The following is an 18,261-nucleotide window of genomic DNA, read 5'->3' as shown; positions in this document are numbered from 1 at the left end:
ATCCCATGGTGTCTACATAATAGCGAGGTTAGTTCCTTGTTCTCCTGTCAGTGAGTTGCCCATCAAGGAATGCTAGCCGCGTGGACTAAAGCTAAACTGTCGGAGTCTCCTATGCTTGTTTCTATTTATTACTCTTTACGTTGCATGTTGATTGTTGTTATAAATGATGCAGACATGGAACGGAAACCTTCCTTCCAGCAGGAACGTCCGTGTGTATTTGCGTCCGCTGTATTTGCGTCCGCATGTAGACACGTTGTATTTGCCTTTCTAATTGTTAAAGATCCTGAGGTAGTGTAGGGTGCCGACTGCTGTCAACATAACCTGACGTAATTGGATAACGGAAAACGTCTGACGTACTCATCTTCTATTTTATGGTGTAAGTCACGTGGACGGACACGTAGCTATGTGCATTCCTCTAATGAAAACCTCCGTGGGTTGTGTTTTGACAGGAGTTATATTAGCAACAACCCTGGTTGTTACGTAAAGTCTGTTTTGCCCACAACCAGTGTTCTGCTGAACTAGTTTTGGAAGATGGGAATGTGCTTGCCTTGTCTCGGTGGAGCGGCTGAGGATATAGTGGAGACCCCTGACCCTGTAAGTTCCTGAATCTGAGTATTATCACCTGAAGCCTGATTGTTCATCTATTGCACTTGTTTTTTATGCTGATTCCTGCTTTTGTTCAATGACATTTCTTTAATACTTTGTTTGCACTTCCCTCCGTTCATATAACACATTTAAAGCAGTAGGGATCTTTTTCGTTACATGTAATTACTCTCCAGTATGTATTTGGTACATCTAGTTGGACTTACCAGCTTTATGTTAATTTATTGTAACTACTTACATTGACGCGTACTTCTTTGCCGTACAGTTTTCCCATTCTGTTAAACGACATCGATGGAGCCCTGACCACAAAAGGGTATGCATCTTGAAATTTCTGTCGTTAAAAGGCTTTTAACTTGAACAGTTTGGAGTGTGGGCAAGGTCACACCTGTGCATTTGTATGGCCTAAGGGAGTCACGGAACGCAATTGTCTTTTCCACCACCCATCCTCTCCGTCATACAAAGGCACACTCATTTTCATGACCACACACACATATATATATATATATATTTTTAATGGGATTTGAGTGTTTTTACACCAGCTACAAGCACGCGGATTCCAAAGAAATCCATTTCAAACACTGCCTGCCATGCCTGAATGGCAGACCCCATTACTCAATGTAGACTACAAAGTGTAAGAACAAAGTCATTCATGTGATTATGCTTGCCTTTGCATCTTTCTTTTGCGCTTCAGAGTGCAAACCAGTAAAACTGCAAGCAGTGGACCTTTTTGCACTTAAGGGAGCATGTGACCAGTCTCCTCCCGTGCAATTTCTTAAAGTGCTGAAAACACAGTACTGTGCAAGTGCAACAGGAGATTTCTCAGGCTCTCGTTTTGCATGGTGTGATTTGTAGTTTTCCTTTCAGGGAGTGGAACAGAAAGGTACAATGATGTTAAGCCAAAAGAACATGTGTCAGATTGCCGTACTATGGGATTTGTGTGCTTTTTAAGTAGCCACTATAAGACTGTATTATCATTGCCCTTTAAAGCCAAAACCTAAATATTTGTACCAAGTAGAGGTCAGAAGGTAAGTTAAGTGCCTCATTTGTAGAGGGTGTAACATGCCATGTTAGCAGAAAGTGGAGTAATACGTGAAAATGGGGTAGATGTCATGATGTTATGGACAAAATTATGTCTTCCTTTGCTCCTCCATTAGTTGCACCCAGGGTTGCCATATAGAATTGCATTATTGTTGCAGTGACCTACCCTCGCTTACCTTATCACTTTATTTGTCATGCAGAAATATAGCCTCACCAGCCAGTCGCTGCACCAGAGATTATAGCATTCCTGACTGACATTCATTTCCTGCCTTGTTGATGCCAGTCACCGAAGTTGCTTGGGTCGTTTAGAGTACTATTCAAAATAGCCACCTCTCAGCCTCTTTGAGCCTCTCGATACCTTGGGATTTGTCCTGCATGCCAATGTATTCCTTTCGAATGGATTGTGTCCTTTCACATATTCCTAATTTTACGATATCTTTGTTTTCTACTGCAGCTGCTTCAGAAAATATTGTCTTCTCGGCAGAGGGCCCTGTGCGTCGACACGATCCACCCGATGTCCCGCATCGTAGATCACCCTCTTCCTCAGATACTTCTCAGAAAAGAAGCTTAGTCTGCCCGACTAAATCCTCCACAAAAGATGAGTGGGAATATTTCAAGAAACGGGTGGTTAAAACCCTCGAGAAGTAGGTCCCGTCCTCCTCGAACACAAAGGCCATGCTCCAGTCGATGACAAGCATTGGGCCAAGGCAAAACCCAGCACAACCTCGTGTTTGGGTCTTAAACTAAAACCTCTTGAGATTATCTGAGTACTCGATGGGACGAGAAATTGTCCAAGACTCTGTCGGGTCGAGGGTTGAGTCCCTTGAAGCATAAGCTGAAGAAAGCCGTCGATACCATCGACCCCAGAGGCGTCCACAACATCGACGCCAACATTGTGTATACAGTCTTAAGACCAAAACATGGACACCGGCAGTACAGTCATCAATGCCTTTTCCTTTGGTTTTAATGGTAAAGCTTTTTAAACCTTTACTTAAAAAGGACTGTTTCAAGTCTTGAACCTCAATATATGAGGGTTATGAGACATCAGATGTCATCCCGCCTTTTGGCCTTCAATCGGATACTCCTAATATACATAGGATACTCCTAATATTCCTGAAAGTTTCATCCCAGGGGAAAACAGTCAGGGAGCTACATGAGACCCTACAAACGGCTAGTGGTGTTGGCCACTGAAGTATTCGTCTGGCCTCTGTCCAGAATTAGACCTTGGGAAGCCAGGCCCGGCTGATCATGCCGATGCTTCATACAGAAGCCTTATGACTTGGGTTATTGATTTTTTAGGATGGAGTACACCTGGTCCACCATTTGAGCAGGATGATCTTACGGACATATTAGACAAAGGTCCACAAAATGATCCGATACTACCCTTTTATGTGGCACTCCATAAAAGAGTAATGGCAAACTGGGAGGTTCCGGAATCTAGCCCTGCAGTTAATAGAAACCTCACCAGGAAATATAGACCATCCAGTAGCGACCCAAGCTACCTGTCAAAACCCCAGAAAGTTTATTGGTCCAGGCAGCTACGTCCACCACTAAACAAGCTGTGTACCCAACTATCCCTCCAGATAGGGATGATAAACCTATTGATACCTGGCCAAAGATGTTTTTTCCGGCTGGAAGCATGGCAGTAAAGTCTGCTTACTCTACATGTGCATTTGCAAAATTTACATTCACCCTGTGGGAATGTGTAGCTATGGAGGCTGATCACATCCCCGAAGGGGAGGAAAGGGACGGCTTCATGAACCTGATAAGAAATGGCAAAGCGGCTATGTGTGAGTCTTTTCAGTCGGGTCTGGACTCAACAGAGCAATGTCGGCAAGCACTGTAATACGCAGGCATGCATGGGCGCTCAAAACAATAGCCCAAGGTTATTGCCTCCCCTTTATACAGAGACCTCAGGATCATCCACCAGGAAACCATCCGCTAAATGTTCCAGATCCATTCCTGTTGCAGGACATTTTGAGCCTGCTAGAGAAAGGTGCTGTAGAGTCAGTACCTGTAATAGAAGGGAGAAAAGCATGGTACTCTCCATATTCCCTGATCCCCGAGAAGGACAGAGGACTGAGACCCATCTTGGACTTGAGATACTTGAACAAGTTCCTCAGGAAGGAGAAGTTCAAGATGGTTACACTTTCCCAAATCCTTCAGGCCCTCTAGCTCCAGGATTGGATGGTGTCATTGGACCTTCAGGATGCTTACATTCATGTGGCAATCACAAGCACAGGAAGTACCTGAGGTATGCCGTTGGCGGTTCTCATTATCAGTTTCGAGTTCTGCTATTCGGGCTGACCACCGACCAAGGGTTTTCACCAAGTTAATGGTGGTGGTAGCGGTGGTGGCAGCGAGTCTTAGGAGAGGGGGGATTCACGTCTACCCCACCTGGACGATTGGCTGATCAGGGCACGTTCACCCGAACACACCCTAGAACATCTCAGTAAAACCTGCCACTCTCTCCTTAGACCGGGCTACTCCCTCAATTACAAGAAGTCCCACATGATACCATCTCAAAAACGTCATTTCAATGGAGCGGTTCTGGATGCATGCTTGGGGAAAATCCTGGCCACCCGAAGTGAGAGTTCAACACATTCTGCAGATGGTCAACACATTCCAGAGTGCCCAACAGCTTCTGGCCTTTGATTTCTTTATTTTTTTATTTTTTATTTTACCTAGCCTCATGACCTCCTGCATTTTTCTGGTGCCAGAGGCTCGCCTGAGAATTAGATGCCTTCAATGGGCTCTCGGGACACAATGGTCTCAAATTTCAGGCAGAATGTCTGACATACTTCAGGTTCCGAGCAAGGTCGCACAGGATCTCCTTTGGTGGGCCTGCGAGAACAGCATTCTGAAGGGAGAACCCTTTTGGCTGCCATGACCGGAGATGGCAGTAGTTACGGACGCCTCACTCGCGGGGTGGGGAGCCCACGCCAGCGTTCTGACAGTCAGCCGTCGTTGGTATCATCAGAGTCCAAACTACACATCAACCTTTTTGGAGCTGAGGGAAATCGGACTAGTGCTGATGGCCTTTCTACCCTCTGTGCAGGGAAAGAATGTCCTGATAATGACGGACAATACCACTGTGCAGAGAGGCAATGCAGCTTTGGTTCAGAGCATTCAAGAAGGAATCTCTCTGTTGGCAGTTCACCTAGCCATGGAGGAGAACACAACGGTGGATGCTCTGAGCAGGCAGGGTACATTCTCCCACAAGTGGGAACTAGCTCAGGAAGTCCTGCAATGGATCTTCACCCTTTGGGGAACGCCTCAAGTGGATCTGTTTGGAACAATGTTGTTTGGCAGCGCTTTCCATATTCAAGCACACCTCGGAGGAGGCATCATACTTCTTCAAAATACTGCTAGTAACACCGTTTCTTAAGGGACTCGCACGCACATGTGATTCCTCCTACACCTTTCCAAGTCCCAACTTGGGAACTTAATTTGGTGTTAATGTTTTTGATGTGTGCTCCTTTTGAGCTACTCCTTTCCTGTCCAATAAGGTTGCTAACTTTGAAAACTATTTTGTTGGTTGCGATCACAGCAGCCCACAGAATGAGTGAGTTGCAAGCCTTATCTTGTAATCCTCTGTTTCTCACCTTTTACAAGGATAAGTTTGTCCTTAAAGTCAAACCCTCATTACTACCTACAATTGTATCGGATTACCATTTGGCACAGAATATTGTACTTCCAACCTTCTATCCAGCACCTCATCCTGGCAAGGAAGAGGAAAGATTTCATAGACTCACCCCAAAGAGAGCTCTAAGCTTATATATTTCATGAATGGCAAAATTACACCAGCATGACCAACTCTTGATTCGGTGTACAGGACATAAGCTAGGTCTGTCAGTTACCAAACAAACCTTATCCAGATGGATAATACTGGCCACTTCAGAGTGTTACAGGCTAGCTGGAAAAGATCCGCCAGTAGGCTTAAGCTCTCATTCTACTAGAGGCATGGCAACTTCCTCTGCCCTTCAGAGGAGAGTTACGATAAAGGATATCTGCGAGGCAGCTACCTGGTCAACTATCACTTTTACAAGACATTATTGTCTAGATACTTCTAACAGTTAGGGAAGATTTGTGAAGGCAGTTCTATGCTCCATTCTTGAAAGGTAATAACGTTTAAAATGCATACACCCTCCTCCAAAAAATGTAGGATGAGGAATACGTGGAGGACACAATCCATTCGAAGAACAAGTTAGTTACTGTGGTAATGTTCTTTCGATTGGATGTTTCTCCCAACCTACCCCGCTGTAGAATTTCCAGGCATTAAACTTTACACTCTTTCAGAGTCTCATAAAATAAAGGCACTTAATAATGTTGGGAATTCTGCATATGGGTGGCATAAAAACAGAACTGAAGCCATCAGGCACTGTTTGTGGTATATCTACTCGATGATGATGTAAACCGAGATGGGAGCCCTGAGGGACATTGGGTCGCTGTGTTGACGCACAGCGCTCTCTGCCGAGAAGAAATTATTTTCCATAGCAGCTGAAGCTGGAAACAAAGATATTATAAGAAGAGGAATACGTGGGAGAAACATCCTAGCAAAAGTATGTTACCACGGGTAGCTTGTTCTTCTGTACTACTTTGGGGCTTGAAATGAAGGTTTTGAAGTGCTTGTCTTTCAATCTGCTTTTGCTATCACCCTTCTGCCAGTCACTTCCTTGGGGTATACAGATGTGTTGTTGCCTTTTAACGCTTGTTCCTCCACATCAGCCACATGCTGACAAAAGAGTACTTAAAGCTTTTCAGTGGGCATTTAGTGTTTCTGCTCCCTGCTGGCTGTCAGACTTGTAATAATCGGTTATTTCTTTGTCTCCATTATAATGTATGCACCCCACAGGTGGCTCAGACTGTGTTCCATACTAAGCACTGGGTGGCCTTTAACCATCATTTTCAAATGTGCCCCTGCTCACCTCCAGCCAGGTATGGGGAAAGGAAAGCATAAGTGGTATCAGGTGGATTAACTGGCCTACATTGAATATCGAACAGTCTAGCCAGTAATAACACTCATGGTGCACAGCCAGCCTGGATATACTTTCTGTGGTATGTTATTTTTTACTGGTTGTGATTCCTTATATGCCAATACAGGCATATATTGGTGCAGTGTCATGATCTCTGCTTCCAAAAGGTCAGGGTTTTCCCAACTCCCTTGGAAGCAGATCCATAACCCAGGTTCCGAGTGCCAACCAGTCCCAATTGGGACCTTTTGGACCCAGTCCTGGCGCCAGTGGCACCAGGCTCATAAATATGCCCAGTCCCAGCGCTGGAAGCGCCGGGCTCATAATGCTTGGGTGGACTTACCTGCAGCAGACCATGCTGCTTACTTGCCTGCCAGTTGAGCCTCTGATCCTCTTCTGTTTGGAACTACTTTTCCTGTTGGGTGGGCAGGAGCCACTCCCTAGATTCAGAACACTGGAACTCTTCTGGAAAGCAGGAACTCTTTTCTTACCTAGGCGTGGCTGTGGAAGGAGACACCTAAGCACTACAGGAGGCTATTTAAACCACACCCGATGGATGAATCTTGCTTTGCGTTATTCTGCATCCTCTGCAGCAGAACGCTCATCATGTCTTCTGCATCTGATCCTGGGCCTAAGGAAAAAGGCTTACCATCCTGAATCCAGTCTTCAGCAACACCTATAAAGACAAGAAAGAACAGGTTAGCATTGCGGTCTTCAGTGGCAGCTCTTCACTTACCTGGTCCATCGGCTGTCACCAACGCCTCGTGCTGCATTCCGGCATCTGAAAGACAAAGGCTTACCTACTCTTCGTGCGCTCCGGAGGTCTTCACACTGCATTCCGGCATCTGAAAGACAAAAGCTTACCAACTCTTCGCACGCTCCGGAGGCCTTCGGCGCTGCATCCCGCATCTGAAAGACAAAACAAGGTGCGTTTAAAGACATTGGGGAACTTTAATACTCACGTGCCATTACTCCTTTCCACATCTAACCCAGTGGGTATTCCGGCACCCTGCAGCCGCTCCGAACTTGTACCTGCAAAATAAAAAGACAGTTAGAGCGCATCGTGAAGCAGGCAACAAGCGCTTACTTACGTGCTTCCAGGCGCTTCTATTCATCACACGGGCTCCATCTTCAACTCACTTCAGCCCGTCATCCGGCATCGCCGGAACCCTGCAAAACAAGAAACATCATTACTAAAGACTTTAAAGACATTAGAATTACTCGAAACTTACCGTTTGTGCAGTAAACGACGGACAGCAGTCCTCTGAAGTCAAGAGGCCTGCTCCCCTTATCCAGTGAAGAAACTGGTTACAGCACCCTGCCCCGAGGCAGATGGAGAGCACGGCGTTCACTTACCTAAGGTGAGAGCGTTAACCTTTGGGGTTCTACAGGAGAAGAGAAAGGGAAGAAGAGAGAGACATTCAATAACCCAGTTCCTTAATCCCGTATTTTCTATCTGCAGACATCTTACCCTTCATGTCAGACATACAGTGCACAGAGGTCCAGCCCAAGGAGTCAGCCGTGTGTTACACATCACCTTTGCAGATACGGTATACGCCCAGTCAAGACCGGCGCCTCTATGGGAATCAGGTGAGCGTTACAGAACGCAAAGCCTACCACAAAACTCCCGTCCAGGCGCTATGGAAACCTCGGATACCGACCAGCTAGCCCAGTTACTTGGGGAACTAAGGGCAGAAGTGCATGCAGCCCGTCAGGAAACGAACGCTCTAAGAAGGGAACTGATTATTTCCAAGGAGCGAATAGATGATCTCGCTAGACAATTGCTACAGTCACAAGCCGGACAGACCCCGTTACCCGCATCTGGGGGAAATCTTCCTTCTACATCCTCTATGAATCCAGTGCAGATCAACCTACCTGGGAATGTACCTCTGGCTCCGCCCGAACGATTTTCTGGTGACCCAAAGAGGTTTGCAGTATTTATCAATCAGTGCCGGTTGCATTTCTTATGCTGGCCAGCAGCCTTTCCAACTGATCAAACTAAAGTAGCTTTCGTGCTTTCGTACCTTAGTGGCAATGCGGCAGACTGGTCGATCCCTCTAGTAAATCAAGATGATCCGGTCCTCCATGATTTTCAAGCTTTTCAGCTCAGTATGGAAAAACTGTTCGCAAGACATTCACAGGGGCAGGCCTTGGACAATGAGCTTCTTTCGTTGCGACAAGGTAATCAAGACCTTTTGGCTTATATTGTGTCTTTCAACAGACTGATAGTGGAAACTCAATGGCCTGAGGACAAAAGGATTACGCTGTTTTATAGAGGTCTACCTGGAGAGCTCAAAGATGTGTTAGCCCAAGTAGTGAATCCCCCACAAGATTGTTCGGACTATATAGACTTAGTCGTTCAAATAGATCACAGACTGCAGAACAGGAAGGCCGATCGTTCCAAGTTTGATGCTCGAGTATTTTCCAAACCGCCAACTCCTTCCAAAGGAGTAGACTCCAGGGAACCCATGCAAATAGGGGGTCTGAAAGGTCCTCTAACACAAAAGGAGCGGGAAAGGAGAAAACAGTTGCAATTATGCCTCTATTGCGGAAACTCAGGGCACTTTCTTCGAGACTGTCCGGTGAAACCTGCCAAGAAGGCAGTAGGAGCTGCAGTTACCAAAGTTACAAACTCTGAGCAGGGAAACGACCTCGCCCGACAAGAATAGAGGTCCTCTTGCCGAGCGTGAAAACCAGTTCCGTGACCTCGCATTTCGCGATACCTATGGTCCTCATTAGCCCTGATAATCCGGATCGATTACATGCAATTGAAGCTTACGTCGACAGCGGTGCCATCGGCAATTATGTGGATCATGAAATGGTTTTGAGGATGAATCTAACTCTTTGTCCCAAGGCTGTAAAGGACGTCATTACTACGGTGGATGGTACGGAGATAGCCTCCGGGCCAGTAACGCATACCACTCAAGAGGTGACGCTAGTAAGTCAAGATGGACACCATGAGAAGATCGTGTTCGATGTGATCAAGGCCCCTCAGTTTCAGATTATTCTAGGAATACCTTGGTTAGAGAAACACAATCCTCTGATCGATTGGCGAGCAAGAACGGTCCAGTTTCCAGAATGTGTCTCTACTTGTCACCCTCCACCTGGTGTTGCACTGGCAGCAATTTCTTCAGAGACTCCCCAGTTACCTCCCGAATACCTAGAATACCAAGATGTTTTCCGGAAGGATCAGGCTAACTCTCTACCTCCTCATGGGTCTTATGACTGCCAGATAGACCTGATACCTGGATCTACTCCTCCTTGTAGTAGAATTTATGCCCTCACCGAGCCTGAGAACCTTCACCTTCGACAATACCTGGATCAATACCTGGCAAATGGGTTTATTCGTCCTTCCAAGTCCCCTGCTTCTTCAGCTTTGTTCTTCGTTCCAAAAAAGGAAGGAGACCTTAGAACTTGTATAGATTATCGCTCCCTGAACCAGATCACTGTTAAGAATAGATATCCGTTACCTTTGATCCCTGAACTCCTGGACCAAGTCAGAAAAGCATGCATGTATACAAAGCTGGATCTTAGAGGAGCTTACCACTTGGTACGCGTAAAAGAGGGCGATGAATGGAAGACGGCCTTCCGCACCAAGTATGGACTATTTGAATATCAGGTCATGCCCTTCGGACTTTGCAATGCCCCGGCCGCCTTTCAATATTTTATGAACAATGTCCTCAGAGAGCTCATAGATGTGTGTGTTGCTGTTTACATTGACGACATCCTCGTTTATTCTTCATCGGAATCTGAACATCGGAAACACGTGAAAATGGTCCTCGAAAGATTGCGTCAACACAAACTTTTCGCTAAGTTGGAAAAATGTGTTTTCAACGTGACTGAAGTTGAATTCTTGGGATTCATATTATCACCTGGCGGAGTGCGTATGGATTCAAAGAATGTCGATGCAGTTCTCAAATGGCCATCACCATCCTCCGTAAAAGGTGTGCAAAGCATGTTAGGCTTCGCTAACTTTTACCGCAGGTTTATCCCCGAATTCTCTCGAATAGTCCAGCCCATCACTGCCTTGTTAAAGAAAGACAAACGTTTTGAATGGTCTACCGAGGCGGAACAAGCTTTCCAGGATTTGAAGACTAAATTTATCTCTGCACCAATCTTAAAACACCCTCGCCCCGAACTCCCCTACATCGTGGAAACTGATGCTTCAAGCCTTGCCATGGGGGCAGTTCTATCACAAAAGGACCCGGTAACCAATCAGTTGCATCCCGTGACATTTTGGTCCCGCAAATTCTCGCCTCCTGAAATCAATTACACGATTACTGACAAGGAACTTCTGGCTATCAAGTCTGCCTTTAAGGCTTGGCGGCATTATCTGCTGGGGGCCCGACACACCGTTACTGTGATTACGGATCACCGAAACCTGCAATATTTGAAAACCGCAAAAGCCCAATCCGCTAGACAACTCCGTTGGGCATTATTCTTTGCCGAGTTTGACTTCATAATTACCTATCGACCTGGTACAAAGAACGGTAAAGCTGATGCCCTTTCTCGGATGGGAGTGGAAGAACACTTGATCAACCCTAAACCTGTACCAATCATTCCCGAACAAAGAATTCTGGGTGTAATCGCCACAGAATCCATAGAGGAAGTTAAGGATAAGGCCAGGCAACTTGTAACTCCAGCAGACATACAGAATTGGCATCTGCAGGGAAAGGACTTTGCAGTAAAGGACAACTTATTGTATTTCCAAGAACGATTATACGTACCCAGCACAGATTTACAGAAAAAAGTAATCTCTTGTTATCACGATTCTTTAATGGAAGGACATCCCGGTATGGCCAAGACCTCAGAAAAGTTCAAGCGCTACTTCTGGTGGCCGTCTTGGAAAAAAGATATCAGAGACTTTATAATGTCCTGTGGAGTATGCGCCCAAAACAAGAGTCAAAAGGAAAGACCAGCAGGCCTCTTACGCCCTATTGACATCCCACCTCGCCCTTGGCATACGCTTTCTATGGACTTCATCACCGATCTACCTCCATGCTCCGGATACAATACGATTCTAGTAATCGTGGACTTATTCTCCAAGATGGCGCATTTCATTCCGCTCAAAGGCTTGCCAACAGCAGCAACTCTGGCCCGAGAATTTCTCGAAAACATCGTCCGACTGCACGGTTTTCCTTCGGTTCTAATTTCGGATCGAGGTAGTCAATTTATTTCTCATTTTTGGCGAAGTTGCTGTCGGTCGGCTCAAATTGATGTGAGACTATCGACCAGTCACCACCCTCAGACCGACGGACAAACCGAGAGGACCAATCAAACTCTGGAACAGTATTTACGCTGCATGCTGCAACAAACTGAAAAAACTTGGAAAGACATCCTTTGGATAGCCGAATATGCCTACAATAACTCTGTCCATTCGGGAACTGGGAAAACCCCGTTTTTTCTTTTGTACGGCAGTCACCCTCGAACCTCGGAGTTGGATCCCCTCCAAGATCTTGAAACACCAGCAGTAGACTACCTGCATTCTACAATCACCCAAGCCTTTAAGGAAGCTGTTTCTCACCTTCAAAGGGCTAAAGAACAATACAAGAAAGGAGCAGATCAACATCGGAAGGAAGCCCCTCAATATCAAGTAGGGGATCAAGTCTGGTTATCCACCAAATATCTACCTCTAAAAGGGCCACGCACATTCAACCCAAGATACCTTGGTCCCTATTCCATCACTACCATAGTAAACCCAGTAGCGGTCAAGTTGGACTTGCCCCCGCACATGAAGATACATCCGGTCTTCCACGTCTCTCTATTAAAACCCGTGCAACCTCAAACCCGACTAACTAAATCTCCAAAACCTATCCTAGTTGATGGAGAACTCGAGTTTGAAGTCAAAAGCATTCTGGACTCCAAGATCTCCAAATCTAAACTATTTTACCTAATTGACTGGAAAGGCTACGGCCCCCAAGAGAGATCCTGGGAACCTGCTGAATATGTCCACGCTCCTTGCCTAATCAAAAGATTTCACCGAACATTTCCTGACAAGCCAAAACCCCCGGAGAAGCCCGGTTTGGGAGGGGCCTTAAGGGGGGGTACTGTCATGATCTCTGCTTCCAAAAGGTCAGGTTTTTCCCAACTCCCTTGGAAGCAGATCCATAACCCAGGTTCCGAGTGCCAACCAGTCCCAATTGGGACCTTTTGGACCCAGTCCTGGCGCCAGTGGCACCAGGCTCATAAATATGCCCAGTCCCAGCGCTGGAAGCGCCGGGCTCATAATGCTTGGGTGGACTTACCTGCAGCAGACCATGCTGCTTACTTGCCTGCCAGTTGAGCCTCTGATCCTCTTCTGTTTGGAACTACTTTTCCTGTTGGGTGGGCAGGAGCCACTCCCTAGATTCAGAACACTGGACCTCTTCTGGAAAGCAGGAACTCTTTTCTTACCTAGGCGTGGCTGTGGAAGGAGAGACCTAAGCACTATAGGAGGCTATTTAAACCACACCCGATGGATGAATCTTGCTTTGCGTTATTCTGCATCCTCTGCAGCAGAACGCTCATCGTGTCTTCTGCATCTGATCCTGGGCCTAAGGAAAAAGGCTTACCATCCTGAATCCAGTCTTCAGCAACACCTATAAAGACAAGAAAGAACAGGTTAGCATTACGGTCTTCAGTGACAGCTCTTCACTTACCTGGTACATCGGCTGTCACCAACGCCTCGTGCTGCATTCTGGCATCTGAAAGACAAAGGCTTACCTACTCTTCGTGCGCTCCGAAGGTCTTCACACTGCATTCCGGCATCTGAAAGACAAAAGCTTACCAACTCTTCGCACGCTCCGGAGGCCTTCGGCGCTGCATCCCGCATCTGAAAGACAAAACAAGGTGCGTTTAAAGACATTGGGGAACTTTAATACTCACGTGCCATTACTCCTTTCCACATCTAACCCAGTGGGTATTCCGGCACCCTGCAGCCGCTCCGAACTTGTACCTGCAAAATAAAAAGACAGTTAAAGCGCATCGTGAAGCAGGCAACAAGCGCTTACTTACGTGCTTCCAGGCGCTTCTATTCATCACACGGGCTCCATCTTCAACTCACTTCAGCCCGTCATCCGGCATCGCCGGAACCCTGCAAAACAAGAAACATCATTACTAAAGACTTTAAAGACATTAGAATTACTCAAAACTTACCGTTCGTGCAGTAAACGACGGACAGCAGTCCTCTGAAGTCAAGAGGCCTGCTCCCCTTATCCAGTGAAGAAACTGGTTACAGCACCCTGCCCCGAGGCAGATGGAGAGCACGGCGTTCACTTACCTAAGGTGAGAGCGTTAACCTTTGGGGTTCTACAGGAGAAGAGAAAGGGAAGAAGAGAGAGACATTCAATAACCCAGTTCCTTAATCCCATATTTTCTATATGCAGACATCTTACCCTTCAAGTCAGACATACAGTGCACAGAGGTCCAGCCCAAGGAGCCAGCCGTGTGTTACACATCACCTTTGCAGATACGGTATACGCCCAGTCAAGACCGGCGCCTCTATGGGAATCAGGTGAGCGTTAAATGCAGCCTGCATGGCATGTATGCGAGCAGCCAGGATGAAAATGTTTTAATACTGGCATATGTTTTGGGCAAAGGCAGCAGGAAATGCACTGGTAAATGCTGCTGTAAAATATAACCACACATGTCCTAGCTGACTACCTACATTCTTTGATGACCTTAACCAAGGATACCGATGATCCTGAGTCATTAATAGATAATTATAATAAACCGACCACTGATATGCTTGATCAAGTCGCTCCGATGAAAGATAAGTTGGTCAGGGATTTACCTAATCGTCAGAATTGTTCTCTCCTTCTCTGGTTGATCTCAGAGCAAGTAAAAGGCAGGCTGAACATATCTGGCGAAAGATGGTTCCATGGCCAACTTGTCGGACTGGAAGCTAAAAGAGAGGCAGTACAAATTAGCAATTCTCGAGGCCAAGAAAACTTATTATAATGATCAAATTAATTCCGCAGGTGATCAGAACTTTTTTGCCTTTTTAGATCTTGGGGGGGAAAAACCCACCGCTTGTGGTTCCACTATTTAACCCACTATTGAGGAATGCAATTGTGTGCAGAAAGCTTTTGCGGATAAATTACGCACAGCCCAAGATAAAATTAAGCAGGAAACACTGACTCTCCCATTGTCTACAGCTAAGACTATACTGTTGTCTAGTAAGACGTCGCATTCTGTTGCTAAACTAACTGATACAAAACAAAATTCTATGCCCAATACTGTCACTAAAACTGAACCCGCTGTTGATTTCACCTTTTAAGGAAACCGCTGTAGTAGAAATGATTAATATTATGAAATCTATGCGGCCTACCAATTGCCCAGGTGAATTTCTCCCAACCAAAATCATTTTGGAGCACAAAGAGCAATTCGCGCCTTTCTTATGTAGATTCACAAATGCCTCTTTTCGGTCAGGTAAAATCCCTCAGCCACTGAAAAATGTTGCAGTTTCACCTCTACTAAAAAAAGCTGGACTGGATCCCTCTGATGCTGCCAACTTAAGGCCAATTACGAATACCCTGTTTCTACTCAAACTTACAGACAAGGTTGCAACCATCCAATTGCAGGACTATGTATTGATGGCTGATATACTTCATATTAAACAGTCAGGCTTTAGAAGCCACCATGGCACTGAGACTGCCCTCCTGGACCTGCCGACTTTTATGTTTTCTAAGCTGGAAGAAAGCAGGTGGGGCTGCTGATGCTGTTGGACCTATCGGCAGCATTCGACCTGCTTGATCATAACATACTTCTTGATAGAATGCAGTCAGTTCAGGGCCTCTGTGCTAATGCCATAGACTGGCTGAGATTGTTTCTAGAGGGTCGTCGATCGCAGGTACACTGGGGGGACTGTGCCTCTGAACCTCAAATGTTGACCTGTGGAGTTCCGAAGGGGGGGGGGCTGTCTATCCCCTTTATTGTTTAATTTGCCGCGGTATAAGATAAAATAACTTCACAAATAACTGCTGTCACGATTGGTGAATTGCATCTATTGGGTTTTTCCATCTGCCACTATACAAAACCATTTGCCAACTTTGGCTGCACACATTTGCTTTTTGCCCAGTTTTATCAGGAAAGTGCTGTAAAATGCAGCATTTTAATCGTTTCCAAAATGTTCTTGGGGCAAGAAACCCTCTCAACGCCCCTTAGGTTTGGGCTCTGTCACTGTGCTATGTCGATCCCACATACCTTGCGCAAACATTTAAGCCTCTCCAGTTAAAACGTTCACCAGCCGCCACTGAACATCATCTACCTGTCACTGTGTATGATGTGTGTTTTAATGTGCACATGGTGGCAGGGCACTCCCTAATGTTGGCATCATGCACCACATGCCGTCATGCCATCCCGTATATATTGATTTGTATGACAAAAAGTTTTGTCTGGACTACACCTTTCTTCAGTAGAGAAACATAAGTTTCCTGTAGCTGATTTGCTGTCATCATAATAAACCCTATTTGGGTTCCTCCACACAAACTTAATGAGAGATTTCTTGCGTCTCCTGCTTGAAGCGGTACTGCTGCTGGCTCAGTGCAAACAATCTTACGGGGGCGTCATCAAACTTTATTCCCCAGACGTCCCCACACCTTATGACACCCCTCACAGTCTTAACAATTTCTTAGACATTCACACCCTAGGAGACCACCATCAAGCAGGTTTCTGTACCTGTCACTCCACGGAAACTGCTTTCATGAATGTGTCCAACTTCATTGCCTCTGCTAAGCACTCCAACCTATCCTCTATCCTAATTCTCCTTGACTTGTCTGCTGCCTTTGACACTGTTGATCACTCAGATCTCCTTCATACGCTTTCTTCTTGGAATTCACGATCAAGCACCTCGCCCATTCTCTGTCTCCTGGTGAAACACCTCTCGACTCCCTCTTCTATCTGTTTGTATTCCACAAGGCTCTGTCTTGGGTTGCTCCTCTTTACACACTACACCTCTGCTCTTGAGGCACTAATCTCCTCCTTTTGGTTCTCGTACCCACTCTTCACAGACAGCTAAATCTTCTCTTGAACTTTCCTCTGATCTCTCTATCAGAATTTCCAACTGTCTCTCTGCCATTAAATCCTTGATAGCTTTGCAGCCGGTAAGATAGCTCAGCGGGTTGAGCGCTCGCTGCTGCAATCTATGTGTGATCTGCAGGTCACAGGTTCGAATCCCAGCAAGGCCAACTTAGTCTTTCATCCTTCCGAGGTCGATAAATGAGTATCAACTTCGGTTGGGATGATAAATGTGTGTAAATATGTTCTCTGTAAATCGCTTTGGCTTAAGGCGCAATATAAATAAAGACGGTGACGTCTAGGTTGACCCATGGCACATAGACTAATTGGCCCATTACCTTGTATATACTCCAGTTCTGGTTACCTACTGACTACTGACTGTTTCCTACACTCTACAGACTACTACCTTACGAACCATGACTCTCTTCAAAGTCTGAATCTCATGCATGTATATATCCTGTATGTATTTAATTTGCCTGTGTGTAACCATATTGCATTAAGTAAATGTAAGTTTGTATGTGTAACTAAGCTTCGAGTGATTTTATGCAATACGCCCTAATACCCACGGGTCTGGTGCGCAATACAAGTAATAAAACAAACAAAACAAGCAAATAATTATCTGATGTTCTCTATCAAAACAGAGGTGCTCTTCTTCCTTGCCAAAAGCTCTATCCAGTTCCCACCTGACCTTCTCTCCTACTCTTCTTCTCTTCTTCAGCTAGAAACCACTGTGGCATCTATGACCCTTCTCACACTGTCGCTACTTTCATCTGCAAAACTGGAACAGCAGCTTGCCTCAACGTCCTAAATGTAAGGAAAATCGGGCACCTCCTTCCTTTAAACACTGGCAAGCATCTCAGTTAACCACTGTTACCTTCTCTAAGCTGGACTTCAGTGCCAGCAATCCTCCTTTAGTTTCCCTAACTATGCTGTCCTCTAGACAAGATCATTAACTTCACTACCAGGACTCACTTCACACATACTTCCTCATACCGTCACCAGGCTGTATTGCAGACGATTCAAAACAGGAACAGATATAAATGTCTTCTCCTGGTTCACAAATATATCCACGGTAAGGCACCACTGTATTTATCCTCCTCGATTCAACTTTACAATACATCTCTTAATCTCTGCTCTGCCTCCTCGGGTAACCTTTTGGGTCCTTGCCCTCCCTGTGCTTCCACTCATGCTCTTTTCGTCCTCTTGCTCCTCTTGCATGGAATTCTCTCCCCCCGGACATCAGGAAAAACAGTCAATATGGAATTGTTTGAAACCAAACTAAAAGCTTACCTCCTCGCCTCCGAGTTACCATCTTAACCTACCTCTCATCTGCCTGCTAGCTAACATTTTCCCCTCACCTTTGATTGATTGATAGGTTATTTATAATGCACCTATACACAAGTGTTTCAAGGCGCAGCGTGGCAGGGAGGGGGAAAAAAGGGGAGAACAAGACAAACCATCTTACTAGGCCTAGTATCATTTTAGATTGTGCAAATGCGCAGACAAGTGCAGGGGAGAGTAAGGGGAGAAGTGCACCCAGTGGAACAGTGTCCTGAATTAAGTGCAAGGAAGGCAGGGCCTCCAAGCAGAACTTGCCCTGGATGTGCAAGGATGGCCAGGTGGCGTGCAGGAAGCCCCGAAGGCAAGTGCT

The 18,261-nt window shown here is 45.9% G+C and overlaps 1 protein-coding gene across 1 annotated transcript in view; it reads left to right on the top strand.

Annotated features, from left to right (window-relative positions):
• Positions 1-393: 393 nt before the first annotated feature.
• The window catches only part of SVIP (small VCP interacting protein), a 128,151-nt gene continuing 110,283 nt past the window's right edge, over positions 394-18,261 (top strand). The window contains exon 1 of the mRNA XM_069623498.1: positions 394-594. Coding sequence (XP_069479599.1) covers positions 532-594 — 63 coding nt within the window. The 5' untranslated portion in view covers positions 394-531. The remainder of the gene's footprint in view (positions 595-18,261) is intronic.

The sequence above is a fragment of the Ambystoma mexicanum genome, chromosome 11 (assembly GCF_040938575.1).
Source record: "Ambystoma mexicanum isolate Mex_15411 chromosome 11, UKY_AmexF1_1, whole genome shotgun sequence".
Classification (NCBI taxonomy): Eukaryota; Metazoa; Chordata; class Amphibia; order Caudata; family Ambystomatidae; genus Ambystoma; species Ambystoma mexicanum.
This window is presented reverse-complemented; position numbering and strand designations above follow the sequence as displayed.